Source organism: Rhea americana, unplaced genomic scaffold (genome assembly GCF_003343005.1).
Source record: "Rhea americana isolate MKP2758 unplaced genomic scaffold, rheAme1 scaffold_10, whole genome shotgun sequence".
Lineage (NCBI taxonomy): Eukaryota > Metazoa > Chordata > Aves > Rheiformes > Rheidae > Rhea > Rhea americana.
In genome coordinates, this window is record NW_028185039.1 from 937,362 (window position 1) to 964,698 (window position 27,337).

General features: G+C 37.5%; 1 protein-coding gene across 11 annotated transcripts; it reads left to right on the plus strand.

Moving 5' to 3' along the window:
- The first annotated feature begins 50 nt into the window (after positions 1-50).
- On the plus strand, positions 51-25,449 carry IQCE (IQ motif containing E). 11 transcript variants are annotated; one of them, XR_014895331.1, is made up of 24 exons: positions 51-131; positions 1,097-1,144; positions 1,797-1,839; positions 3,069-3,209; positions 3,515-3,646; positions 4,590-4,660; positions 5,327-5,440; positions 6,131-6,181; positions 6,709-6,779; positions 7,008-7,080; positions 7,480-7,529; positions 10,377-10,534; positions 11,025-11,080; positions 11,403-11,614; positions 12,378-12,482; positions 13,303-13,405; positions 15,576-15,716; positions 17,444-17,467; positions 18,571-18,684; positions 19,755-19,885; positions 20,391-20,524; positions 21,970-22,080; positions 22,293-22,467; positions 24,799-24,854. XR_014895331.1 is itself a non-coding variant. In XM_085300880.1 (23 exons), exons 1-23 carry the CDS (start codon positions 90-92, stop codon positions 24,927-24,929), a joined length of 2,256 nt encoding a protein of 751 aa, XP_085157006.1. In that variant the 5' UTR covers positions 51-89; the 3' UTR covers positions 24,930-25,449. The 11 variants fall into 11 exon arrangements, 10 of the variants coding, with proteins under 10 accessions (XP_085157006.1, XP_085157042.1, XP_085157014.1 ...); XM_085300880.1 differs by lacking the exon at positions 22,293-22,467 and having other exon boundaries at positions 24,799-25,449; XM_085300916.1 differs by lacking the exon at positions 22,293-22,467 and having other exon boundaries at positions 24,803-25,449.
- Positions 25,450-27,337: the final 1,888 nt, after the last annotated feature.

The window sequence follows — 27,337 nt, forward strand, 5'->3', positions numbered from 1 at the left end:
GCGCGAGGCCGCCGCTGCGCCGGGGCGGGCACCGCGGCCCGAGGCGGCCCCGCCGCCGCCACCCCCGGAGGCCTCGCCGTGCCCCCGCTATGGCCCGGGGGGGCGGCGAGGCGGCCGCCTTGGGGGAGCTGGTAAGGAGCGGGCGGCGGGGAGGGGGGCTGGGCCCGGCGGGTTGCCCGCGTCGCCGCCTTGCCCCCGTTGCGCGGTGCGCCGTGTGCGCTCGGGGCGGCCTCTCTGCCCGCCGCCGCTCTGCTGCCGGCCGGGTGCCTCATCCCCTCAACGCTGCCGCTTCTGCTGTGAGACGGAGGTGCGCTTTTCCAGGAGCGGTGCTCGTCGGCAGCCAGAGAAAACACGCTTTTCATGTCATGCTTCACACCATGAAAAGGGAAAGTGGATTTTTTTTCTGTATTTTCCTTCTCTGGGTATGCTCATATTTGATGAGCAGGATAATTCCTCATTTAGCTCAATATGAGGAAAAATTGAGAATATTTCTGAAGCGTTTTTGTTGTTACTTGATTATTCAGTTTGAGTGTTCTTAGCGGGGTCAGTTCTTCGTGGGGGCAGGTTTCGCTCAGCTGGTCSGAGCGTGGTGCTGCTAATGCCAAGGTCGTGGGTGGGCTGTGCTGAGGGTGGGACTAGGTGATCTCCAGAGGTCCCTTCCAACCTTACCAGTCTGTGATTCAGTCTGGCTTGCTRTACATTCCCATAGCATACACAGGGAAGAGGAAAAAACGAGGGGGGAAGTGGCAGATGGATGAGTTGCTGCTTAACTAAATAATACTGTTGGAGAAATTCCTGCAGAAACAGGGCCTCTGGAGGGGTGCCCGAAAATGCAGCGATTGTGCTGCTGYGCACTGGAGTGCCCAAGTCTCGCTGTGGTTCAAGTCTGAAGCGACTGGCACCAAATCGCTCAGAACATTTATGTTAGAGCAGATGATGCTGGTTTTTTTGCAAAATCAGTGACAGATTGCCCCCAGGAATTTACTGCACTCAAACTTAGTCATGATCATAAGAGGAAATACAGTTTTCTGGGCATATATTATAACCAATTACCTGGAGAACAGCAAATGTCATGGTTTATGTATCTGTTTCCCAGGGAGATGACAGCTTGTCTGTGATAACCTATGAATCAGATGCAGAAATGGTGAGTTTTACTAATGGCATGTTGCAGACAAATGCTTAAAAAGATTTCTCAGGATGTTTTTGCACATACCRCATCCACATGAGGTTTAGTGATCAATAGTAGATTTTAAAAACAGTAGAGCTGATMATATGTTATTGCAACATAGCTTGATACAGAATCTTCATATAATTCCAGGTGCACTTCTAGCTTCTACATTCTGAACACTGAGAGCTGGAAACTGTTTGGCATCATTTCACTGTTTACCAAGTTATGGGCCCTAAGTAATCATTTTGCAGTGTTCTAATGGAACTGAACAAATCTTTCCATTAACTAAATGGTTCTACAGGTGATCCTCTATTCTGTGATCATCTTGGACTGGCTGCTATTCATATTTAATACTTTGCATTCTAAGTATGAATGGATAATGTTGTGGCATAAAACATCTGTAGGATCACCTTAATTTTGATGACTCTTACTGTGGCCACATTCAATTTCTCTTACTCTGCATATACTTAATACTACAATTTATGTTTTCTACCTGGAAGATTTTGTGTTACTAGAGCAGCTATTCCCCAGTAAATATGGAGATATAAGCCAATCTTGAGGTAATATGCTGAAATTTTGGAGGAGTGGAATGTTTTAAATACACAGAAATGTTTTTTTTTTCTTTCAGAAATTAAAGAAGAAAATTTTTCACAAGCCTTCAAAATCACCAAGTAAGAATTCCAAAGTCTTTTCTTGTGCATCCATTATGCAGAACAAGATAGGTTTCCGTGGGACATGGGGTCTGGAAGATTTATGTGAAACAACATCTTGTGATTCTTTCTAGAATTATTCACTGGTGTGTGCAGAGCAAATCTATCTCACATTTGTGCTTTGTAAACAGCAAATTTAGGCTTTTGTAGGCTAAAATTGAAGTTTATGGTTTAGTTGTAATTCTTGACTCCAGGCATATACTATTTTCATTTCACATTGTTCCTTCTAATGACCAGCATTTTGARTTTCTTTTTCTCTTGATCTCTTTGAAGAAATACTGATGCTTGTTATGTGGAAAGAATCTAGAATTACTGGAGCTGTGCATCCCACCATCCAGCAGATATCTGTGGTTATAGATTAAACGGTTCTCTGTTTCATTTGTTGTTTCTTTCCCATGACCTTAGAAGTACAATGTAGAGTATTATGTCCTGCTATCTTTGGATCTTTTGTTTAATAAGCTGCAGATTTATTGGGGAGGTCATTTTTTTCTGGGTTTTATGGTTCTTATTGTACTTTTTCATTTACTTTCCTTATTCTAATTCCATTCCAGTCAATGTTTCTGATTGTGCTTCTCTTGATAATTAAAGACYAGTTAGTTGACCCATATAGCATGCATCTATACTAATCATTTAAAGCAGAATTAGTGTGAATGTTTAAACCTGACCACCTTACCTGAAGCAGTCATGTGAGGAACTCCCCAGCAGTTGCTTCAGGTCAATTCTGTCTTTGATGACTGCAAGAAAATTGCTAGTGGATTATTAGCCATAGAGTTACTAGAGTTACTGTTTAGAAATATGTATTGTGCACATTGATAGGACATTTGGGCATATGTTCATTGAAAGGACAATTTAATATATGAATTTAGGCATGGAACTATCTTAAGGGTGCATATTCCAGCTACACGTGAATATTTCTGCATATGCTGGATCATGTTACTTTGCCGCTTTCTATGCTKCTTTATTTTTTGGAGTTGGATTTCTTTTTTTTTCCTTTTCTTTCTTTCTTTCCTAACCTGGGCTTTTTAGGTGAATGTCCCATTGCTCTATGTGAGCCAGGATTTAGTATGTTGTTAAACTGTATTTTTATAATGAAGAGGACTGTGTCTAGGAACCTGGAAGCACAAGACTGGAAGAATTCTTGTAGCCTTGAGCTTTTTAAGGCAATGCTGAAGTATTTTCTTTTGCATTAGAGTCTCCATACAGCTCTAGCACACAACTGTATCCTAAGAAACCTGCAGTTTGGAGGTCTCTGCACGGAGCAGGCAGTGCACATCTTGAAAGTGCAACTGTAAAAAATCCAAGACAGATGTGGCTGGGATCACTGAAACAAGGTATCGATATATAAATTCCATCTCCATATGTGAATAAAATTTGGTGTTGGGGACTGCTTAACATATAAATGCTGAAGAAACATGGATTTGTATATGATTAGAAGCTTCATAGGAGTTCATTTCACTATTATTTATTTGGGTGTTTGGAGTTGAGTTTGAGTTATCTGATCTTGAACACTGGAATTTATAGTGGGTATAATTAACAGCATCTGGAGCTTTCTGTGTTGTGTTCTCAAGTAAATTCACCAATTTAATCCACAGTTATCCCTGGCTTTTCTGTTTTGTTGCATTTCTGTTGTTGGCAGGAATGAACCATTCTCTCAGATCAGATGTTGACATAGGGCATGTGCAAACTAGCATTTCTAGTAGCACACCAGAATATTTGAAGGAAGCACTAGGAATGAAGAARCCAAAACATTCTCGTTCTTCTAGTAATGGTAAGCTCTGTACCTGAATGGTAGATAAGTTAGTGATTTTTTTCCCCCAGTATAAAGCCCAGCATTGTTTGTTTAAGAACTTAGCTTTAGTAAAGCAAGAGCCACTTCAGTTTAACCTGTATTAAAATACATACGTCAGAATGTTATTCTTGGAATACTTTTTGAGATTGAGCTGTTCCCATCAGGCTGGTTCTCACTCTTTTTAAATTAGATAAGACAGGGGTTCCTACATTTTTTTGAGCAATGAATCACTGTTAGCTTTCAGAATTTCTTGCAAATTGCCATGCACTTTCAGTTGAAAACATTGTAAACATAATATGGTTCCATGGGCCAGCTGTAAAGAATTTATTGTTACTTTACAAAACGGAGTTTGGGAACCATTGATAGAAACCATCTGCTTGCCTGAAATTCTGTGTAATTGAACTCCTTTTACTTCTCCAGAAAGTGTTTTATTATGTGGTTGTGATATTGAAATCAGTTGAGTTTTATTARAGAAGCAAAATTAACATTTTTATTCTGGTCTTGTTTCCTTAAAGGAGAACTGTACACTTAAAACATCTCACTTCCCTCTAAAATGGTACTTAAACTGTTGCTGGTAATATGTAGCTTCCTGCAACTCTGGAAGATTATAATTATTTTGTTGGAATTAGAAGGATATGTTTTTCCATGAAGTGTATGTTTCTATTGAGATGGATATTTTAATCTAATACTAGAGAAAAGAGAAATATTTAGGAGAAATTTGTGATAAACTCTGTCAGAAGGTTCATATGATGACATCTGCATTTTTATAATAATCTTTTTTTTAACTGATTTTACTTCTTAGAAAAAGCAGCTAGTTTCCAATTTGTTGCTGTTCTAGGTATTTTCCTTTAACTGTAAGATTTTTGTTTAGGAAGACTACCTCTTTCAAATCCAATTATTATGCACACCTTTTTTTCTATAGGCTACATTCCTGGAACTCCTGACTACAAAGAAAAAGAAGATATGTATGATGAAATTATAGAATTGAAGAAGGTACAGTCTCTCTGATGCTCACATAGTAAAAGTCGTAGGACTACTCCATCTGTCCGTAGATGTCCAGGSCTTGTTGGTTCAGAATACTTTGGATCCTACAAATGGGAGATCAACCAAATATTTCTGTATCTGTAATGCAAGGTCTGAACTAAAATTGTGTCTGTTCAAGGCAATTTTGTTATTCTTATGGTGTGATAGATACTTCTGAGTACTGGATATGGAAGCCTTGAAGTATACTCAGTGCTGAATCMCAGCCATGGCCTTAGCTGAACACTGAAAAGGTTCATTGCATTTGGTTTCTTTGTCCTCCTCCCTTTTTCTTCTCCCGGCTCCTAGTGCAGTGTGTGAAAGAAGAGGACTGGGCATGTYGAACACTAAAGGTATATGTAGCCAAATATCTTGGTTGTTGTAGATCATTTTTTTTGAGGTTGTCTTTCCATTAAATCTTTTCCTTCTGTCTTTGCTTTGTCACCTCCCTTATATGTCAGTCCTAGTCCAGTGAGATGACCTCTTTTTCTTTTTCCTTCTTTTATTTTCATCCTGGTCATTGTAATTGGATTGTTATTGGCATCAAAATGTGTTTCCCTGTGCAAACTCAGTGATTTGTGTCTCTTGAGATGAACTTGCTTTTTGGATTTTATTTATTTTTTTTTCTCCCTCTTTTAGACAATACAAGCTCAGAAAAATGAGGGAGATAGAATGAAGACAAAACTCCGTCGGCTGGAAGAAGAGAATAATAGAAARGATAAACAGATTGAACAGCTGTTGGATACTTCCAGGGTAAGTTATAACTATCTTTTGTGGAGTAAAATGCAGAACAGGCAATATAGTGCTGAGCAGTGGGTCCTCTTCTCATCTTACTGAGTATCAGAAATGTGTAATGTTTTGGTTRCTAGGAATGATGAGCTTGAATATGAGAGGTAGTTGGTGTGAAGTGATTTCTGTTCTGTGTATCTTAGCTCACCATTCCAAGTCACCTGTTAGTTCAGTTCAGGGGAAGATCATGCCRTACTGTGCAGAAAAGTTTATTTAGCAATGATAATCTTCATTTCTGAAAGGTAAAACTAAATTGTCATCTTCTTAGAGGCCTGCTTTCTGAGTGTTTTACCTGAGAGTAGAAGGGAGTCAGTCTCTTGCACAGTGATTGATGCATGTAGTCCTGAGACCTGAACCAGAGAGCAAAGGATGAATCTTATTGTCAGAYCTATGAGGCTGAGAAGCATTTAGGATCATAGTCAGGAGATCTGAACTTCACTGAAGTCCTTCTGCCTGTTTTTTTCCTATGTACTGCTCTACATCTTGGGAGAAGTGTACTAATACAAAACAATARGCATAGAGACTTTGGAATTTAAGCTGTTGGACTAGAAAATGATTATGAAGATGARCAGAATAGAAAATTATCTGTGGTCAGAGAGCAATCTGTAGAATAAGGCAGCAAAGTCAGTCACTCACTTTATTGTCTTCTTGCAGGGCTCTGAGCTGGCACGAGTTTTGTCAGAAAAGAAGAACAATAATGGATGGGTAACTGTTTCTTTGCTACCTTTTGCTTTGATTTTTCTTTTTTTCTTTTGCCAAATTGAACCACTACTAATTAGAAAAATAMAGTGAAGTATAAAAGAATAAACAGTTAGGGAAGCATGTAAGCTTACTTTTATAGTCAGATAAGAAACCAGTAACAAAGATTAACGGTAACTTAAAGAGCCACCTTAGTCAYCATCATGAATTGTTTGCATCGGTATTCTTCCTGTTATTTACTGCTCTGAATTTACCAGAGTGATAGGCAGGGTTGGTTTTGTTTAATGATTGTGTGTAAATGTTTTTAAGTTGGTTATATAATCATAGATACAAGTTAGGGATTGATTTGTTTAGTGTCCTCTTTGTTACAGGATAGTAGGTGTCTGTATGGTTTACTGAACACTGAAGTATGTAGGAATAAGCRTGTCTGATTAGGTAGAATTTCTAAAGAGAGAACAAGATTTTAGGGAAGTGGAATTTGTACGAGAAAACAGATTCTTATAGGACTGATGAGCTCTTTGTTCTTTCTGTAGGTGGTTAGTGCATTAAAGCAGAAGATTCTCAAGCTGGAACAGCAGTGCAAGGAAAAAGACAACACTATCAAGTATGACTTTGGAGGGGAGGGGCTCATATTGGATAAGATAATCAAGGGAACTTGAAAGCCATTTTATTTTTAGTTTGTATTCTTTGGTTTCTTAAGGCAAATTAAACCCTGATCACAATGAACTCTGAGAACATCTTAGAAATTATAAGCCACTCAGAAATTATACACCTGTATTGCATTTTCTTTGCTAGTCTAACTGGACTAATTTTTGCCTTCRTGTGTTTTCAGCCAATGCCAGGCAGACATGAAGACCACTAATCTGGAAGAAATGAGGATAGCTATGGAAACCTACTATGAAGAGGTACATCTGACAAGGCCCTCAGCAGGCAGCTGGATAAGAAGTTGTTCAGCTGTTAAGTTGAAGTGTAAATAGAATATTTTAGACATGTTTCCTGAGCTGCACTGGACATTGAGGAAATCAGCTATTCACAGATGTCCTCAGAGCTGAAAAACCTTTTTGAAGAAAGTTGAGCATATTCACTAAAGAGGGGAAATAATGAAACTAATGTGCATCCTTAAGTATAGTGTTTAGATGAATACCAACATAATAGTAGCCTAATTTTTAGTAATGCCATCATTGCCTCTACTGCTATCCAAAAAGTCTTGTTCTGTTTTTACCTACCAGACAGATGTGCTGCTTTAGCAGTGTCAGCTTCCTGCAGCTAGCTCCCTAATGGAATGTGTGTTTTGTACTTCACAGGTTCATCGTCTCCAAGTCCTCCTGGCAAAATCTGAGACTATGAGGAAAAAGTATGTTTAATTCTTTTGAGGCAAATGCTTCTGTATATTTTCTGTATATTGTATATTCTGTATATTTTTTCGGTATATCATTCATATACTACTTTAACTGATGGAAAGCAACTACACAGGAACAGTTTATCTTCTCATTATATTGCTGGATTCGCTTTTTTTGTACTRCCATAGTTGACTTCATAGCCTGGGCATATGGCTTAGTCACATTATTTTTCTTGTTGATAGATAAATGTAACTTGCTTTGGAAAAGAATACTAGAACTATCAAAAAATTCCACAAAAGTTCTGAATTTTATCTCAGTTAAGTAAACATCTATTTTACCCAATAATGAACCTTTTCTGATATCATTGTTGATTGAAGAAAGAAAAAAAAGAAAAAATCATTAGGTGTTTGGTACTGTATGCATAAGTTAGTTCTGTACCATGCTCAGGATGTGTGCTGCGAAGAAAGGTATTCTGGAGTAAAAATTATTTCCCTGTGGTGCAGAGAAACACATCCACTGCTCACGGTAGCTTTTGTGAGATACCATATGYGACACTAGCAAGGCACCATCAGAAAGCATCTAGTAGTGCTTGTCTCTGATGTGCAGGTATACAGATGGGGATGAGGACAAACATGCTGTGAGAGAAAAATAAAAATCAAAGCACAAAGGCAAAAGATAAAATTACAGTAAGAGCATCTGTGCAATGGAGTGTTAATCCATCTGAGAAGAGGGCAGTAGTGTCTTGGTAGGATGGTAAGATTACCRTTACCATACAATAGCCCTTCAAAATTTGCTTGCCCTCCTAGCATTGTTTTAAATACAGGGAACTATTTTTAATTTTGATGTGGACACTGCATATACATGTTTATATGTGAAGTTGTAGTAAAGCTGTAGTGACCAAGTTTAATTTTTATTTTTTTTTTTTTTTTCAAGTTTAATTTTTATTTTTTTTTTATTTTAATTTTAGATGTAATTATTTAAATTGATAGAAACGCATGAGAACTCTTTGTGGGTCATTATCTATACTGCTTCTGTTTCCCTAATCTGTTGTCTGCTGTGAATTAAAAACTGGGATTTATTTTGTCAGTGTGTTAAAAATTTTTCATCTCTTTTGGCTCAGGCATGTAATGACTTGCCTCTCAAGGCTGAAAGCCATCACACTTAATTTAGTTACAGGTGAAAATGAGTCATCAGGTCTCTTCCTTGTCCTCATTTATTCACAGCTTCAAAAAGCAATGGTCAAGGCAGTCTCTCTTGATTATATGACTGTCAGTCTCTTCTTGAGAGGTCGAGCACTAGAATAACAAGTGATGTTGAAGGTCAGGACTATGACATATAGCAAGAGTTGTAGGAGTGTACTTCTTTCACCTGTCTACATTATTTCTAGCTGAARCGAATGACATTTAGCTCCTCTTTATCTGTCTTATCTGTGAAGCTGTAGTGTCCAGCTGWTGTTTAAAAACAAAGCAACCTTTCAAGCCCTCAGTATAGTCTGTTCCACTTTACCTACCATTCCACAATTGTTTCATTTAGTTTTGGATCAGCCTAAAATAATAGTAGTAAGTGATGCAGTTAAGATTTGTATCATATCACTTCTGTCACTTTATTTTTTTTTCCCCTCCATGGCTCCTTTCTCAGACAGCTTTMTGCATAGTCATCCATGAGATCGGGACAGATTTGTTTGCTTGTTTTGATGGCTTCATTTCTCTTTAATTTCCAAGAGGTAGATTAGACTCAGGTTTTCATTCTGATACGCTAGTTGTGGACTATCTCCCCCTTTACCTTGTAATTGCTACAGTGAATGGGATGTAAGATTCCTTCACAACCCATTCTGTAATTGTCATTAGGAGTGCCATTTGTCCAAGGTAGGTCTATTAGTTTAGACCTTTCTCCCTAGAAGGAGGGTTTAAGAACTTTCTCATAGTAATAATAAGCGAGTATTTCATCTCACTAGGAATCTGTTTTGTGAACAGAATTTACAACTTTGAACACCTGGAAGCTGAGATTTCTTCCTCCTTTTCTTAGAAAATTAAAARGGCAAAATCATAGTAATATACTTAAAGCAGTTTTAACACTTTGCAGGCTTTGCCTTTTCTGGTGCCTGTCATTCCCACCACATCAATGCTAGCTGTATTCTCCAAATCTGTTTCAAATCTCTCATTGACTGAAATATATCTTAAAGAAAGAAATTTYTCTGGGGTTTTCTTTCTCAGGGGTGGTTTCTTTTACATTCGAGTAGCATTCACAGTTATCTGAAACGKTATTTCTTTGCTGGATTTGAAAATTATTCCCTTGTGTGTATACTTTTCTGTCACAATCTTAGTCTGCACATAAATAAGTTTTCTGTCCTGAATGGGATTTTAGAAGAGTCTTTTCTTCCACTTTGCTTGAAGAGAAGTGGGTTTTTTTGTTGTTGTTGTTTTTTTTTTTTTTTTTTTTTAATCTGTGGCATATAGATCACTGATAAAGCATTATGAAGTTGATTAACAAAACAACTAGAAAAACAAATAAAATTCATACAAGCGTTCTTGTTTATGCATTAGGGAAACAAATAGAGCAGGAGAGGAAATTAAAGTAATAAATTACCTGTCAAAGTTGAGCCTCTTCTTAAGTTGACATAATTAGAGCAATTGTGAAGATGTTGAACAAGATGATCTTGGAATGTTTTTTCTTAAAAGAACAAGTGGTAAATTTGAGGAGTGATTCCTCAAATCAAGTGTTGAGAAATGCTGTGAGGGAGGAAGCTGAGGTATTTAACTTAGTAAGCCAGCTTGAATAGTGGGGCTACTCTATTCTTTCTGATATGTCTTCTTTGTTCTCTGCTTTTAAGTTAACTTTCTGTTCTTGGCCTCTTTTCCAAGTACAGAGGGCAGAGATACCCAAAAACGACTAAAGGCCCTGAATGCTGCTGTCCTGAGATTATCCAGGAACATCAAGGAATTACAGGATGAGAATCGCAGCCTGAAAGAAGATCTAGACCAAGTACTGAGCAGTTGTCCTGCTTCCAATAAAACAAAAAGTATGTGCTGAAAAGTTGGTGAACATGGGGCAGGGATTTTGATGCATTTGAAAGAAGTGTTTGAGAAAGGATGAGCAGGACCTTACAATAGCAGAAACAAGGGAATTAGGACAAAGACTGAGATTCAGAAGCGGTAGAGTTTGGAATGAGGAATTTCTTATAAGAGCAGATCTCTGACATGTGGGGATGCTGTTCCAGTCAGGCCTCAGCTCCTTTCATTTAGACTTGAGGATTTAAGGTTTCAGTGCAAAGCTGTTTTTCAGCTGTCAAAAACTGATCAAGGTAATTGGTTTGTACTGAATTCTGAAATACCTTGTGTAARAAGTTAGATATTTCAAGACCATTCTTATTTTCTCATTGCTGCATCTTTAAAGTTGTGGTTCAGTGGTCTTTAGGTGGTCTCGCTGTATGGATAGAAGTTTAAAAAAAACAAGAAAAACCTTGACTCAGTGGTTTAATTTCATGTTTAAACCTTTGTTACTGTGTTTAGATTATAGTGAGTGGAGCAAACAGAGGCTGATGAGACGAATTTCAGAACTGGAAAAAGTGAGTGATCAGAATCACATGGCCATCTAACCTTTCTTAGAGAAGAAAATACAGAACCTTGCTAGCTTGTGCTCATGGCATGTAATCTTTCCATATGTCAGGCTTGGGCATTCTGGCTTCTACATGTAAACTGCTATCTGCGCCATGTTCCCTCCCCACCTTTCCCCCCCTCATATTTGTTACRTATAAATGCAGGATTTGGGATTAACTTCCGTTGACTCTTGTTTTCTCTTGGCCCAAGTGAAATTATTTTAAGCTAGATTTAAATTTGCTCTTCTTGTCTGTTCCACTTTGTTTTTCTGTGTAAATTTCTTCTCTTTAGAAAGTAGATGCCATGGAGAACAACACCAGGTTATCATCAGCAGATAGTGAGACATCACAGTTACTTGCAGTGTCATCTCCACCTGCTGCAGACCTGGGTCATTCAGCCTTTCAGCAGCWGGGGCACAGTGAGGAATGTCAACAGCTTCGAGAACTAGTGAAGAAGCTGAACAGTGATAGGAGAGCACTTCAGAATCTCCTAGTCAGTAAAGAGTAAGTGCAGGTCTTGTTTGAGATGTTGTCCTTACCTAGGTGTGAAATATTTCTTATTGCTGTATGAAACTATGTAGTAAGTTCTTCACATTTTCAGCAAAAAGATAAAGTTTTGAGGGTACCTTCAATTTCTTTCTTTCAAAAGCTTTTACTAGTTCTATCAGGTTTGTACTAGTTCTATCAGCTTTGTAAAATTATGATATAGAAAAAAGGCAAGTGAGAGGAAGTGCCGCATATCACTTTATGCGGCACTTGTTACAGGTGTTTTGCAGTAAAAGTCTTTTCTTGTTTTTTTCATCACAAGCTTTGTTCTAATCTGCCACTTTCTCCATTTAAGCTTGCCTTCTGAGGTACTATGACTTCTTTTCTCCTCAGTAAGCAATTTATTTGCAGCTTATTTTGCTTAGACTAGTTCTGTGCAATGACACACAATTCTAGTGTGTCATTGCACAGGGGCAAGCAGGTTAATTTGACCATGAGCAGAGCTGTGCACACAACTGTGTGTGGTTAATAAGATGCTCTGCCTCTGTGCCAACTCACCTCTGAACAAAATGCACAGCAGGAGCATGCAAGAAGCAAGCATGCCTTGTTTCTGAACAAACTATGTTTGCATTTTTTTTGTTTAAAAGCAAAAAAAATAAAATTGATTACCTTCCAAATTTGAACAAACCAATTTTATTTAGAAGTCTAAACAAAAAATAACTGCTCTTGTTTGAAATATGAGTGCTGTAARTATTACCTAGATTTCCTTATTCCTGTATAGATCAGAGATCAAGCAGTTGCTGCAAGCTAAGGCTGAAGCAGATCTGGAGCTGCAGAGGTTGCAGGATGAGAGGAAGGAAAAGAATAAAGAAGAGCAGACACTAAGGTATTGTCTTCTGCATAGAAGTTTCTTTCAGAATAATAAAAAAAATGCCTGTTGAAGTACAGTTCTCTTCTGAAACGGCTCAGAATCTGTAGGGGGTCATCTGAACTGTGGGCAGCTGAACTAGTTTTGCTTAAATGATAATGCTAGTGATGGAGTAAGTTACCAGGAATCCCCAAAAGAGTATTTAGAGGAATTGAGTGACAGAAAAGCATAGTAGAAATTATAATAAAATTATTATAATAAAAACAAATAAATTAAGATATTTTGAAAAAGCAAAGCTACCATGTTGGACTCAGAGACTTTTTTTTTACTGCTTTCTGAAGAAAAAATATATACATTTTTTAACCTTATCTTAGCCTTTGTTTTTAGACACCTGTCAATATGTCATTTCATTCACTACATGGGTTCTGTTTAACTGTTGGTAATAATTCAATGCAATTGTGGCAAAAAAGAGAAAAATTGATTTCATTTTTTTTTATAAGACAGGGCTTTGCTGCATTTCATATTTGTCAGTCATCAGTTCAGAGCTAGATGCATTATTAATAGGATCAAGGGTAGCATTGTAACCTTGGGCTTTTTTTTTTTTTTTTTTTTAATTTTAGCATAAGGCTGTGCTATCACATCTTGAAAATTGATGTTCCATGTCTGTTACTATCTGATATATGTATCATGGTATCCCAAGCATGGTTTCCTGCTTTGGCCTTAAAATAAAACAAAACAAAACCAAAACCCCGACCTTGTGACTCTATGTCCAATCTATTCAAACCAGTAACATCAAAAATTTCTAACTGTGTATCTTTGCCTTATCTCTTCACCACAGAGAGGAAATCCAGAACCCTATGCAGAAAATAGGGCAATCAGAGCCTAAATTTGAGGAAGACAAGAGACAAGAGGCAGATGATAAAATGGAAAAGCTTAATAAGGTACAGGTCCAGCTATTTTTTTTTCTCCTTGCATCTAATATCTTACCAATTGAGCTGATGAAGTCTGTATAGCTGGTAGATGCTGCTAGATATGTCTTTTTTATCCTCTTTGAATTTAAATGTCTTCTTGGATTTTCTGTTATCTAATAAATATAATTGAGTTTATAGGGCAGCCATTCTTCCTGTGCAGGCTTAAATGGAGCCTCACTTACCAATTGCTTATTTTCATGAAATATGAGGAAACTTGATATCTTTACAACCTTCCATCCCTCTTTGAAATGTAGTTGTAATTGGCCAATGGAGATGAACAGGGATTGACAGACATGATTTTAGATGCAGTGTGGTCAGGTTAGTCTCATTTTATTAGAAACTAGATGAAAAGTATTAGTGGGGATTTTGACTACTTTGTACTTGAAAATAAACAGACCCTGAAATATAGATAATACTGAAATGTGAATAAAAATGTCCACTGGTTTAAGAGGTTGCTGTTTCTTGATATACTGTRCAGTTTTATGAGAATTGGATTTAGATTTTGCGTTATAGGCTGATGGATGCTAGATGATGTTTTGAATACTAAATAACTTGAGTTTTAAAAAACAGCCAATAAACAGCCCATTTTTCCTCAGCAGACTATATATATTCTTGGCCAGTAACCACCCGTTTATTGAAATGCTCTCATTATTTGTAATTATCTCTAAGTTTCTACCACTTTTTCATTTTAATAGTAGGTTGTCATTTTAATATAATGTGATCCATTTGCTAAACTTAAGCCTGTAACTCAGCATTTTAAAGGTTATAAATAAATCCTTTTTACAGAATCAGGAGTCTTCCTCAGATTGTATAAAATCTCTTGTTCCTCTACTAAGAATTTTACACCAACACATTAAATTAGTCTTTTAAAGGTGCAGTTATAATGCAAGTGAGATGAGACGATTAGTTTTGTGACTATAAACAAGCAGATTTTTGTGAGCATTTTCATTTTATTAAGTACTGACATTATGTATTAAGTATTTCAAAACACGCTAAGCCTTCATGTGTTATAATAGTGACTGTTCTTTGTTGTTTTGCCATGTAATTGTATGGCCAGCAATTTGGCAAGAGATTTTGTGTGTTCACACAGTGGTGTGGTAAGCCTGTGTGAACTGCAGCAGTTGGGGGTGGGGTCTTTGTGTCCATCATAGATGCATTTTGTAAGCCTAAGTTAAGAGAATCTGCAAAAAATTAATTTGGTGGGCACAGCTAAATATGTCTAATAATTGCCAACTTGGTCCTTTCACCGTAACTTCTGTTAAAGTGCACAGTTGGGCTTTCTGGTTCGGGCATTTTTCCTAGTTACAGATTAAGAGCTGCTTGGATTGTTTCCCTAGCAAGTCTGTCTTCATCTCCTTTGTGATTCAGGAGCTGACTAATGTTTTAAGATTATCTCTTGAGAGTCCTTCAGTGTTTTTTATAGGAAGTAGTTGTGAGACTGATGTGAATTCAGCCTTAAATTTTAGATGACCATATGTTCTAGATGTCATTGTAAGGAATCAAAAGATCAGATGTCCAGAGGTGGAATGTGCAACCACAACTCAAGAGGAATAACTAGAAAAAGATCTTGTTTTGTTCTTAGTAACTCTCTCTTTTTTCCTCCAAATAACTAATTTGTTCAAGGTAGAATAATTATGCCAATTTTTACAAAGCTGTCTGTCTCCTTATTGTTGCATGGTGGCCAACACACCAGTGAGCTAAGCAGTTGATTAGGGGCCACAGCTGCCAGGATGAGATGTAAGAAAACACCCAGGTTAGTTAATATTAGTCTTTGTCTGGGAATCAGGTATCCTGACATTAGTTGTCACTGTCAATAACATACAGACTGTTTTTTATGAACAAAGCAAGTAGGTTCCATTTTGGGAGCTCCCGTTGTTTTAGAAAAATAGAAGCTCACATAAATAAAAACCTGTTGGTTCCCATCCTCTGTTAACAACTGAAATGGGAGCAGGAATGTCTTTTTACTGTGAGAGTCATCTAGACGATGAATTTGAACAGAGCAGTATTCAGAATTAAAATTTTCTTTTTTAACTTCCTTCCACCTTTTAGGCAAGATGAGCATTTAACAACTTTCTGGTGTTGATTTCTCTGAGTCAGTTGTAACCTGCCTATCTCACATAATTCAAACTTGTGTCTTCAGTGTACTAAGGGTTCTTCTCAGTCTTCACTGGTCTGCGTGCTTAAAGGCAAAGAAGATCGCAGCAGGGAGCAAGCAGCCAAACTCATCCAGAGACAGTGGAAGATGTACAGAAAGAAGGTGAGATTCTCCAATCAGGAAGAAGTAAGGATATCCTTCTCCAATCTTGCTGTCATTTCAGAATCTAGGAAACACCTGCTTATCTCCTTACCACCATCTCCTTTTCCACCACCTTTTTCAATTCCTCACTGCCCCTTCTTTTGCCTTTGCTCCCTCGGACTCTGTTGCTTGCTGCTGTGGGATGACCGTTTGCTGAATGGGGGAATCTGGATGAGCACGGAGACTATGGAGGCTGTGACAGTGCTGAAGCAGTGTTGCTTTTGTTACCTCCTTGAAGCCTCTTCTCACGGAGTTCTGCCCACTGCGTTTTGGCTACAGTGTTAGCGCTGGAGCAGATCGCATGCTTATTAGCCCAGTGTGTTGCTGATGTGTCCGTGCCTTTAACATGCAACATCAGAGAAGGCTCCTGATCTCTCTCTGTCTCTCTTTCTGTTGCGCTCTCTCAGAACTGATTTCTTGTGACACTGATTGAAGCTTTCATGATAATTGTTTGACTTTTTCCCTCTTCATGGATACTCTGTGAAGGACAGACTACTCAGTGCTTTTAGCCTATATTGGGGAAAGTTTTTTAACTTTCCAATTGAGGGTAAAGGTGAGAATAACACAATAGCTAAAGCTAGTGAGAGTAAGGGGTAGTGAGTCCTAAAGTTSATGACTTTTTTATTTCATTTTTTTATTAAAGAAAGTGTTAATCAAACATTGTCCACTTTCCATTGAGATTGCTTTTAAAATGAAATGCAGAAGTGTTGTAATTTCAGTAAAAGTGGAACTTTTTCTTCAGTTGTGAAATGGTGCTGTTCTAATTTTGGGGAGTTGCAGTTCAGATAACACCTTTTCATCTGGACTGAGTTTCTTACATAACATACAGTAAGCATCCAGCTGCCACAGTGCTAACTTCCATGCAGAGAGAGGTGTCTGAAAGGAGATGCAATATGACCTGGAATCCTAGCAAAGAGGGGGGGAAGGTGTTAGGCACCTGCACACCTCTCTTTATGGGTAACCAGAATAGTATTTCAGAAAGGAAACGTTATTTTCTTTCTTTCTTTTTTCTTTTTTTTTTAATTGTGGCAAGCTTTTAGACAAGAGCAAAATTTGCTGGAAAATGGAAAAAATAAAATGCTTGAAATAAGGAGGAATTAAATTCTTCTGAAAGGTCGTATAAAATATTTTCCTGGAGAGTTAAGATCAGAAATTTGCAAATATATATAATGTATCTGTGCTTCTTTCAGGTTAGATATGCTATACGTGAGCATGTGTCTAAAATGACTAACTTAGTTTACAAGGTATGACTGAGAAGTTCATTTCTGTGGTGCTTTAACCTTTGTACAAATCCACAGCAATACAGGAAGTTTTGTGGTCTCAAGAATAGTCAAAAAGACAAAATGATATAGGACAAAACATTATTATTAAATATTGCTTTATTAGCAAACAACATAGTGCTGCATTTTTCCCGTGTGTAAGACACAGGACATGAGGAAGGGCATGTTATTACTTCTTACAAAACTAAAGAGAAACAACTATCCACAGATCTAATTTCAGAAAGCTGCTTTTAAGAGTGAAAAGTTTTGKTTTTTTTTTCCTAAAGTTTGGAGTTTGAGTTTTTGGGAGAAGATGAGATATATGTTCTGGTTTATGTGTTTTAATTGATTGATCTTCTTATGATTTGTAAGAAAAGAATGAAAGCATTTTGGGAAATCCTTGTTACAGAAAACATATATACTTGACATTAACTCAGACATTTTCCATTTCAGAAAAAAGAAATTGCTCTGGATGAGGTGAGTGTATTTATGACACCCAACAGAGTAGTAAATCAGATTTAATTTACATGAAAGCATAAACAAATTGCTTTTTATTTTTAAAGAAGTTTTGCTATGAGATGAACTGTTGCACCAAGAGCATGTTAGCTGTTCAAATTGGCTCATGATCTACCTTGTAACATCCTGGTTTTTGATAATTTGTCTAAATTTTGGTTTCAACTTTTCTATACTTGGTTCCTTCTGAAGGATGAATGCTTCTGAAAAAGTGGAACAAAATTTGATACAAGAAGACAGGAAGGTGTTTCTATGTTAGATAATTCTAATAATGCTTTCAGTTGCTCTGTGATGTCTTTTCTTCAGAAAGATTTTAAAGTAGGAGTTTGAAGTCTCTGCTAAGGTGAAACAACTGTGAGTATTTTGGAGAAACTGAATTTTAATTTGACAAACTAGTCACCTTTTGATAAATATTTTGCATAAAGTTTTTGATTAGGCTGTTTTTCGAATAGCACAACACAGTATCTTACGTTTCTCCTAGAACATTAGAAATCCTACATTCAGAAATTGGAAAGAATTCTAACAATGTGACCTAAGTGTGCTGTTTTACATCTAGATGCTTTCTGTCGATTAGAATCGAGTAAAATCTCTCAGCAGAGAGGAAAGACTTCTGTTCAGCACAACACCACAATGTCTGCCAGACTTGGCTTGATTTCTGATTGTAACGTAGCACCACAGAGCCTGCTGCATAGCCAGAATCTAAGATGGGATAGGAGCGCATTGCTCTATCTGTGAAATACAGGCTACTGTTGGCAGCTAGAACTTAGTTGCATTTGACAGGATCAATCACGTACAACTTCACAGATTAAATTTAAACCATGGAATTGTATGTCTATGGGTTTTTTCAATCCCTTACAGGCTGGAGATCTTCTGGATTGTGGCAGAATACCTGTGAAGTAGTTACGGGTGCCTCTTAGATGTGAAAAAAAGTCAAGACCTTAAATAGTTCCCACTGAGCAGGGAAAACAGTTATTTTATCCATAATACCTCTTCCCTCTGGACTCTTGTTTTAATTTGTAGCTAACATTAGGGATAAGGGAGCTAACATTTATTTCTTTCTGTGCTAGACCATTGTTGTGCTTCAGGCAGCTTTCAGAGGACATTTAGCTCGGCTGAAACTGTTACTGAGTAACGGGATGCATGATGCAAAATCTGAAAACATGCATAACCTTGGAAGCAAGGTAATTGTTGGGGCAAATGTGTATAATCTGTCTTAGTGATTTCCGGTTATTTTTACTTTACTGTCTAAGATACTATACTTTGAATCTTTATAATTCTTTATAATTCTTTGAATCAAGCAGTGGTTTTGTTTTAATGTGCTAGTTGGCAGTGCCCTTGTAATTCCAGAAAGATAATAAACTCATTCCCTAGCCTTCCTTTCCACTGTCTTTATTTAGCAGTTTTCCTTAGAAGTAAAGCTGTAATTTCCCTGCATTATAGACTGTAACTAAATCACCTCTTTTTCTTGGGGGGGTGGGAGGAGGAGGGGAAGGAAGGAAAGCGGAGAGGGTCTCCATCAGCTTAATAAAATAACCCTTTAACTCCTTAATATGGGGCGCCTTTGAAAGCTATACTTGCATCCAAGTTTTCAGTGAATCATTGTAGTAATAGTCAAATCTTCATCACTTTAGAAATAAGAATTTAGAGACCATCTTTCTCTTGAAAAGTAAAGGAATCCTGTATGTGGCACACTCTGCCAAAGGCTTGCAGTGTCTTCAGTTACATCACACTTTCCTCAGATTGCTGAGCTCTGAATGTGAAAAATTTTCCTTACCAACTGAACATTTAGTTTCTGTAAATCATTTGCCAACTTATCTGAACATCCTTTAGACCTTGAATGAGATAAAATTAATATGTAATTCTCCATCTAGGTTGGCCATCTGGTTACACTTTACATGCACTTTTATCTGAGCAAACTAGACCTGTTTATTAGGCCAGAATACTCCTGCTTAATACAAGGAGAAAACCTATCCTTTGTAGAGGCTGCCTTACCTCCTATGGCTTTAGAAAGTTTCCTTCCCCCTTGCAGCTGTCCATTTTTTCATTAATTGAATACAGATGCTTCAAAGCTTGTATGATGATAACATTATCTTACTGCTGAGTTAGTGTTGTAGAACCTTAAAGATGAGAATATTTGCTCTACTGTCAGTTAATAGCATTTCCACAATCAAAAGTAAAATTATCAAAGGTTTTGTCAAGCTTCTGTGCAATTTGTAAAAGGTTAGTTTTCTTTGATCTGATTGCTCTGTAGAACTCCTGCGTGTCTCTTGGGTCAAACTCTTTGAGCTTGTCTTCTGACTGCAAGGAGGAAGAGGAGATTACAACATTCATCCAGTCCATTTTCAGGGCTCACTTAGCACGTAAAGGACTACTAGAGGAGAGGTAAGTCAGGAACAGGTATTTCTGCAAAATGCAGTAGCAGGATTTTTTTTTTTTTTTTACTTTAGTAAAATAATACTCTTTTAAAAAAAAAACTCAGTTTCCATGAAATTCATTGGTATTATAATAGCTTCATGTAAGTCAATCTAAAGAACTGTTATGTAAAAATTAAGGGTTATGTCAAGGAAGAAAAAGGAACAGCTAGAATAGAGCCTTGCATGCAGCCCAGTGGCTTAGCTCAGCAAGAGCATAGTAATTTGCCTATTTCTTAGGTCTGTGGTGACTCTTGTCTTAAAAATTACTTCTCTCGTTTACTGCTCTGAAAGTCTTAAATACTGACTGCTGTGGTTAAAAGGAGAGTCACTTAGTAGTTCACCWCACTTCAGTGTCTGAATTCACTTTGCAAGTGATAAGCTTTTACCTCTTTGAGATTAGCAACACAAGCAACTTTTCTGCATACACTCTGAAGACAGACTGCAATTCCTGTTTTGTGCCTTACTCTATCTAGTTTGTCTTTTTGCAGGCCCTCTGTCTCCAGCGCAACAAGTGAGAAAGCAGATTCTGCTATTAACATTAGGGAGAAGAAGCCAATCTCACCAGCACTCAAGAAACGTTCTTCAATCTTCAAATTGCCTCTTCCTGGTAATCTCATTTCCCTGTGTGTTCAAAAGTATGTGGGCTTTGAGCGGGTGCACACAGAATTTTTGAAGACAGTATCTGCATATGCAGGCACATGTGCACATGCACACTTTTACACTTTTTGTGTGTATATTGTTTTAATTTGATGACATATTGCTTATACTGGCAAGTACAGTCCTTTAAAAATAGAAGCCTTGGCAGTATCAGTACCAGCTTCCTCACAGTACTTTGCTTGCTTGTCACAGCTGTGGTTTGGAAGGTCTCTCTCTGGGGTGAATAGTTATCTGAGAAACATGGTGTTCCCCCTGTGTGGCCTCTCTACTTCCTCTTCAGCCTTCTCCTTTTTTCTATAGCTGTCATATGGTAGTTCCCACTGTGTTTTGGGCATTAAGCTGAAGACAAGTTCAGAGCATTTTCACCTTCAAAAATTAGCTTGTTAAGGGGAGAGACATCTGGTAAAAAGAACTCTCCTAGTCAGCCATTTGTACTTAGTCATGTTTTCCACTGGTCTTCAGTCCCTGCAGTAAGGGGGAAAAATGAGGTCTTGGATAACCTTGCCAGCTAGTACTGCTATACTACAAACTGGGAATTAAAAAATAATAATAATAACTAATGGTTTGTTTGCAAGTTGGTTTCACTCTTGAATTCTGCATTGCTGCCCATCTGAAGATAAAGCCTTTTTGGAATTAACTCTAAAGGGGATGTTAAAAGTACTGAGTAGAAAAGGCAAAACAATGATGCAGATAAGACAGCCATAGACTCCTTCAAAGGAGTTAAAAATAAACAGAAAATGGCTTGTTSCATCCAAAGCAGGATATTTTATGCTTTTATGGACAACTTGGAGGAAAAAAAGAGCAGTTTTGAGAGTGACCKAAGAAGCATCGTGTTGTTTTTGTCAGTGAAAAGCTGAGAGTCCCTGCAGACTTGTTGAGAAACAGAGCATGCTATAGCAGCCTAGGCTGTTCCTCTAGGATATGAGATGGGGAGTTGGCCAAATCTGCCTGAGTTGTGAATACAGAGGTTACCCTTCAGTGGAAGAAAATGCATGTAGAAAGTTTTATTGTATTCATACTCAGGAGCTTGTTATACTTCTTGGTGAAGAAGTAGATAGTACTTTTTTCTGAAGATGTTTTAGTTTTGAGTGATTTTAGTTATGTCTAGTGAAGGTATCCAGAAAAGAAACCCCTGCAGCATCCTGTTTTCCCTAAGCTTAACTGAAGTAGTTATTTTTGGTGCTCTCAGGCTAAACCCCGAGTAGATGAATTGTGAAATTCTGCCCCAAAACCAGAATCATTTTAAAAAAAATGTTTTGTGCCTTTGAAGAAGTACTTACAAGACTCAAAGAAGGGTGTAAGATGAAGCTTGTCTGATAAATGCGWTATTTTCACTGCTAGTAGAGCATTGTCACTGTTCAGCCTTGAAGCTTCCAAAGCTAACTTTTATTGCAGAAGATGAAAACAGAAAAGTGATGAGTGAAGATGTTTTGGAAGAATTTATACCAGAAGGGGTAGAGAGGAAACCACAAGAACTCAACCTTTCTTCCTTGAAGTCTTCATCTGGTAAATACCAAAAAGGAGAGATTGGAAGCAAAGAGGGTTACATTTATTGCTGTTAATATGGGACATGTTTTCAAAATTTGGAAGACTATTGAACTTATCTAGTTAGCTGTTGAAGAAGTGTACTGGATGTGTGTTTCTGTAACTGCATGAGTGCCTAAAAGCACTAGTTCTGGGGCCTAGTCCAAAGTAGTTCTGTTAACTATTACTTTCAGTGCTTCRGCTTAACCAACCTTTCCCAGAAGACATATCAGAAAAGCCTACTAAAGGAAGCATAGCATTCTAGCGTAAATGCCACCTCTGTGAAGAAATATGAATCCTTTGCTACTTGGTTGGTTGCAACGGGRATTTTTTTGCCATTTGAATCCATTTGGCTTCAACATGGTAAAGGTAACTAAAAGCCCCACATTTGTCATTCCTAGTTTATGATTGATGTAAAAATCCTCTAGCAATTTGACTTTTGGAGTAATGTACTACGCTGGTCATCCTGGAGCTTGGAAAGTACATTAAGCAAGGAGCTTGTTAAACAGCTGAGTGATTTAAAGCAATCAAATTCATGTCATGCAGCTGTTGAACAAGCTATTTCTCCTCTCTGAAAAGACTGATCTCTCAGAGAAGAAGAAAAATTGAGAATACCTGTGGTGGAAAGAGGACTAGATAAGTAACAGGCCATACACTGATCTTTGACACTGGGGTAGGCAAAAATGGAAGGCACCAGGCTTGCTGTGGGTCTCATGATGAAATAAGAGGTTCCTGACAAAGAGAACCTCATACTTCAAGAGCAACTGGAATGGGGGATAAATAAAGGGGATTGCAACAAGCCCCGAATTAGAAAAAGGGGTGACAGACAGAGAGCCTGTGGATGAAATGGAGGAATGCAAGGAAGCCGTTATACGGACAGTGAGCTCAACCCACAGAAGCAGAGACATGTGACTTTATGGTTAAGTGAAATTTGAGGAGGAGGAAGAAATCTCGACCATGCCACAAATATCTTCTCCTGATGTCTGAGATTTTCTTGTCCTCGTCTTCAATTTAATATACTTCAGAGTGACAACTTTGTGTTTGTGAAGAGGTCAGCACACTGATTAGTGTTGAGGGCTATGTTTAAATTCATTATGATCTCAAAGAAGCCTCAAATCAAGTTAACAGTTGTATCCATCGAGTGAACAGTAATATGCAGGAAAAAAAATGCTACTCTCATTCAAGACTGATATGCAGATATAGGACATATGTTTCCTCCCTGCCACTCCTCTGATAGAAAGAAACTAAATTTCATAGACTGCACTGTTATTATATGTTCAGCTTTTTGGGAAGCAGCAAAAAATGTCTTTACTAGTTTCTGAGAACTGTATAATAGTCTTCAAAACTGTTTTAGAAGTGCAAGTTTTAATGACAAGCAAAGCAGTATTGAATGCTGTAGGCCTGCTAGATTTTTTTTAAACACAGAGGCATCTAACCTGATGAAAACAATATATTAAAAGGCCAAAACRCTAAACTAGGATTATATGCATTTAGTTTAGCAAATATGTAAGGCTCTTTAAAACACATTTTCATGTTTACARTTCCTCTCAAAATAATGCCAGAAGGATAGTGAAACTAAATGACATTGCAAAATCTATTTTCATTGAAAGTTTAAGATCATTACATGATCTAGAGGTCACAGTGCAAGTTTGGCCTTGGAATGAATGAAGCAAGAGCTTGTTCAACAGCTGCATGACTTAAAGCTAAAGGAAGCTAATAGCTTTAAATCACTCAGCTGTTTAGCAAGCTCCTTGCTTAATGTACTTTCCAAACTGCAGAATGACCAGTCTAGCGCATTACTCCAAAAGCCAATTTAGCTAGACAGCTATTAATACCTCCTAGMATAACACCATACTCCACCAAGAGGAGAATTGGTACTTGGAGCTGAAAAATAGGTATTAATAGCTGTCATCATTCAGGTCATGGATCTCTTACAGAGGGAATTACAGCTGCTGGTTCTGCTGATCAGATGCTAGGAGTCTTGTATGTGCCAATTCGGTCCCCCAGATTTTCCAGTTTTTACTGGAATTGTTAGGGGTCTACCTGTTCATGTCTTAAGCATTTATTCAGATGTTGAATAAATGAGATGCATAGAGATATCATTAAGTTGAGTATAGAACTATCCAAAAAATAGCAAAGAATCAAAAAAGAAAAACAGAAGTGCAATACATGTTGTGGTCATATTTTTTTTTCCTTGTTAAGTATGGTAGTATAGCATGTGAATAATATTTTGGGTATTTCATAGATATAAGAAGGAAGGACATTGCCACTGAGAGCTTCCATCTTTTTCCTCATTGTTTTCCCATTTCTCTATCCATGTCTAACTGAAATTCTCATCATGACCTTTCTGCTTAGCTTAAGCATGCTTGGGTCGTTTTTTCCTTTTCTGGCCTTCTAATAAATATTTTTTTTATGACCTGAAATGGCTGCAGTATCAGATTGCTTTACTTCATGGTGTGTAACCACTTGCAAAGATTTAAAGACAATAAGACAAATCACGCGTGGTCAGTATGTCAACTTAACACTTGCTGTGCTCTTTCATTAAAGGAGAAAGGAAATAGTTACATGCAGGAAAAGATAGATCAAAGTTATTCATAATTCTGGAAACTTAATGGCCCAGAGAATATTACAGTTCCCAGAAGGGCTTGTTTTTGTCAGTGTTGTTTATTGATGCTATTGTTTCCTTTGCAATTATTTCAGCCAGATCCTCTAAGAAGCAGCCACAGCCCATACTCACACTGTCTATGGATGAAGCTCACTCAGATGATTCTGATGATATTGTTGTTGTCTCTCCACTGCGAAGGATGAAGAAAAGCCATACTCATTTTTAAGCTTGGTAATGGACTCTCATGATTTTGAATTTTGATTCACAAAAATATTTCTGCCAAGACAAAGCATATCAAGCATGGAAAAAAGGGAGAGTATTAGCCTATGGTTGTCATTATTTCAGCCATAAATAAATCATTCTGTTTGATGTGTCTTCTCTGCAGACTACATGGCTAAAACCCACTGACTGACTGCTATCCTTATCCTTTCGGTACCAAGAGGGCGTTCAGATTTTAAAAGAAATTAAAATAAAATATTTTAATGTTTTGTCTTGCAATGAGGACTGTAAACTCAATTGCCAAATTTAAATGAAAACAATAAGGCCTTAAGCTATTTCATGTCAAAGTAATTTTGTTTCAGATCAACTAGAATACTTTATTTAATCAGAAAGTGAAAAATAACTTAGCTTYAATTTTCAGATCATGTATGTGGAGGGAAATAGCTTGTATTTGCTACAGGGTCCTCTCTATTTAAAAATGCTATTATGTCATATTTTAATACATGCTTTGGGAGTTTTGTACTAAATATTTGCAGTGTGTGCAGACTTTGTTAAGGCTTTTAGAAAGCCACTTCTGTTGTCAGGCTATTCTAGGCCTACTGTATCTGCAGGGTTTTCTTTATTTATTGCTTTTTCCAAATGTGTTTGCTATAACTTGTATGATACTATTCTGTAGTTGAAATATCTGCTCGTGTAATCTGTTTTTTATATTTGTCAGAGAAGGTGCGTAATAGCAGGAGTGCTCTGCGAAGGATGGCCTTGTGACTGCTTTTTCTGCTTACATATCACAAATACAAGTGGATAATGCAGGGTCATCTCTAACATGTGGAAACATTTGACGTAGAAGATACTTTGCTTTATGCCCTATTTTAGTGTATATCAATTGACTAAAACTTTAATGTCGCTAGATTGCTCATTCACTGAGCACTGAGTGGTTTTAGGTCTAATGTTGCTTTGCTGTTGTTTATCCCTTCTCTCAGTGCTATCTTTGCACATGCATCCATCAGCTGTACTGCAGGTGCACAGTAAGTCAAGTCACCGGATGAGAAAGAGTTCATAGTGCCCAGCCACCTTCTCTCACTAGGTGAAACTATGAGACTTGTCTGCTGGAAAGCACGGGCACTACTGGTATATTCTGAGGGACGTGGATTGGGATAAGCGTAGTATGCAAAACACAATCCACACAGTTTGGTGGTTTAGTTACAGAAGGGGGTAGGTTGTCTTATAATTTACCTTGAAGCTACCTCCAGAAATAACACTAATTGACATTGTTCTTAGCAGACTCCATGGAAAAAGCAAAGATGGAAAAGGCTGTCGAGAACATGGTCAGAGTAGTCTTTCCTGATCTGGTGTGCACATTGTAGCTCTTCTTGACTGGAAAGAGGACATTACAGCCCAGGCTATCATGCCAACATCCTTCCTAAGCATTAGAATGTTTTTTAAAAGGTGAACCAAATAAATTATGTGATATTTGCTGGAAGGAGAGTTTAATTTTACAAACACACAGTGAAGGTTGATGGAGACTCTAATGGTTTCTTTGTCATCAAGAAGTACTAAAGTCTCTTATAAACAGCAAGCACAATTTTAAATATAAGATTTTTATCACCTTTTCCCTTCTCCTTTTTTAAATTAAAAATCTTTTGCCACTGTTTTGCAGAATACTAATAAGTCAGAGCTGTCTCAGTTCTTTGATTCCAATGAAGCACTATCTGAGGCTTATCATAGTTCATGCCAGTACTTGCAGCCAAAGAGGAAACTGGATGGCTGCAACACAATACAGCTGATTTCATTTAATCCCATCAGTGGAAATGCTGCCTGTGCTATTTCCAAAGGCAGTTTTGGGAGCTCTCCATACCAAAGCAGTCTGAAGAATGTCATTTACGCTCTCGTTGAGTGAGTTTTTGCTGCTTTTACTTCAGTCACATGACTGTCATCTGCAAAAGGATAAAAAATAAATAAAAGAACAAAAGGGGAAAAAATCCTCTTGGCAGAAGCTGAGAGCTGTTTCCTTCTTTTTATGAAAGTCATGTTGTGAAAAAGAGTCGCTTTCCCGAATAGAAGTAGAGCGATACTGAGTTGCTTATGTATAATATATCAAGTCTGTAACCATCCATGACTCTGTCGTGGGTAYCTCCAGAGAGAGTAACTAAAGCTTAGGACTTAAACCTTAAGGAGTGAGTAGTATGTAGTGTGTGCCAGGACCAAGACTAGTACAAAATAGCTACRTGGCTGTTATCCTTTAGGGAAATACTTGGATGGCAAATAAAATGAAGAAAGCATTTTTTTACTTTACTATCATGTAGTAAAGAACTATTGTGAAAGTATTAGGAAGTAGAAACAGAGTAGAAAGGCTTCCATTTTAACTGAGGATATTGCTAGCAGGAATACTGTTAATGGGCATGTTCCAGGATAGGG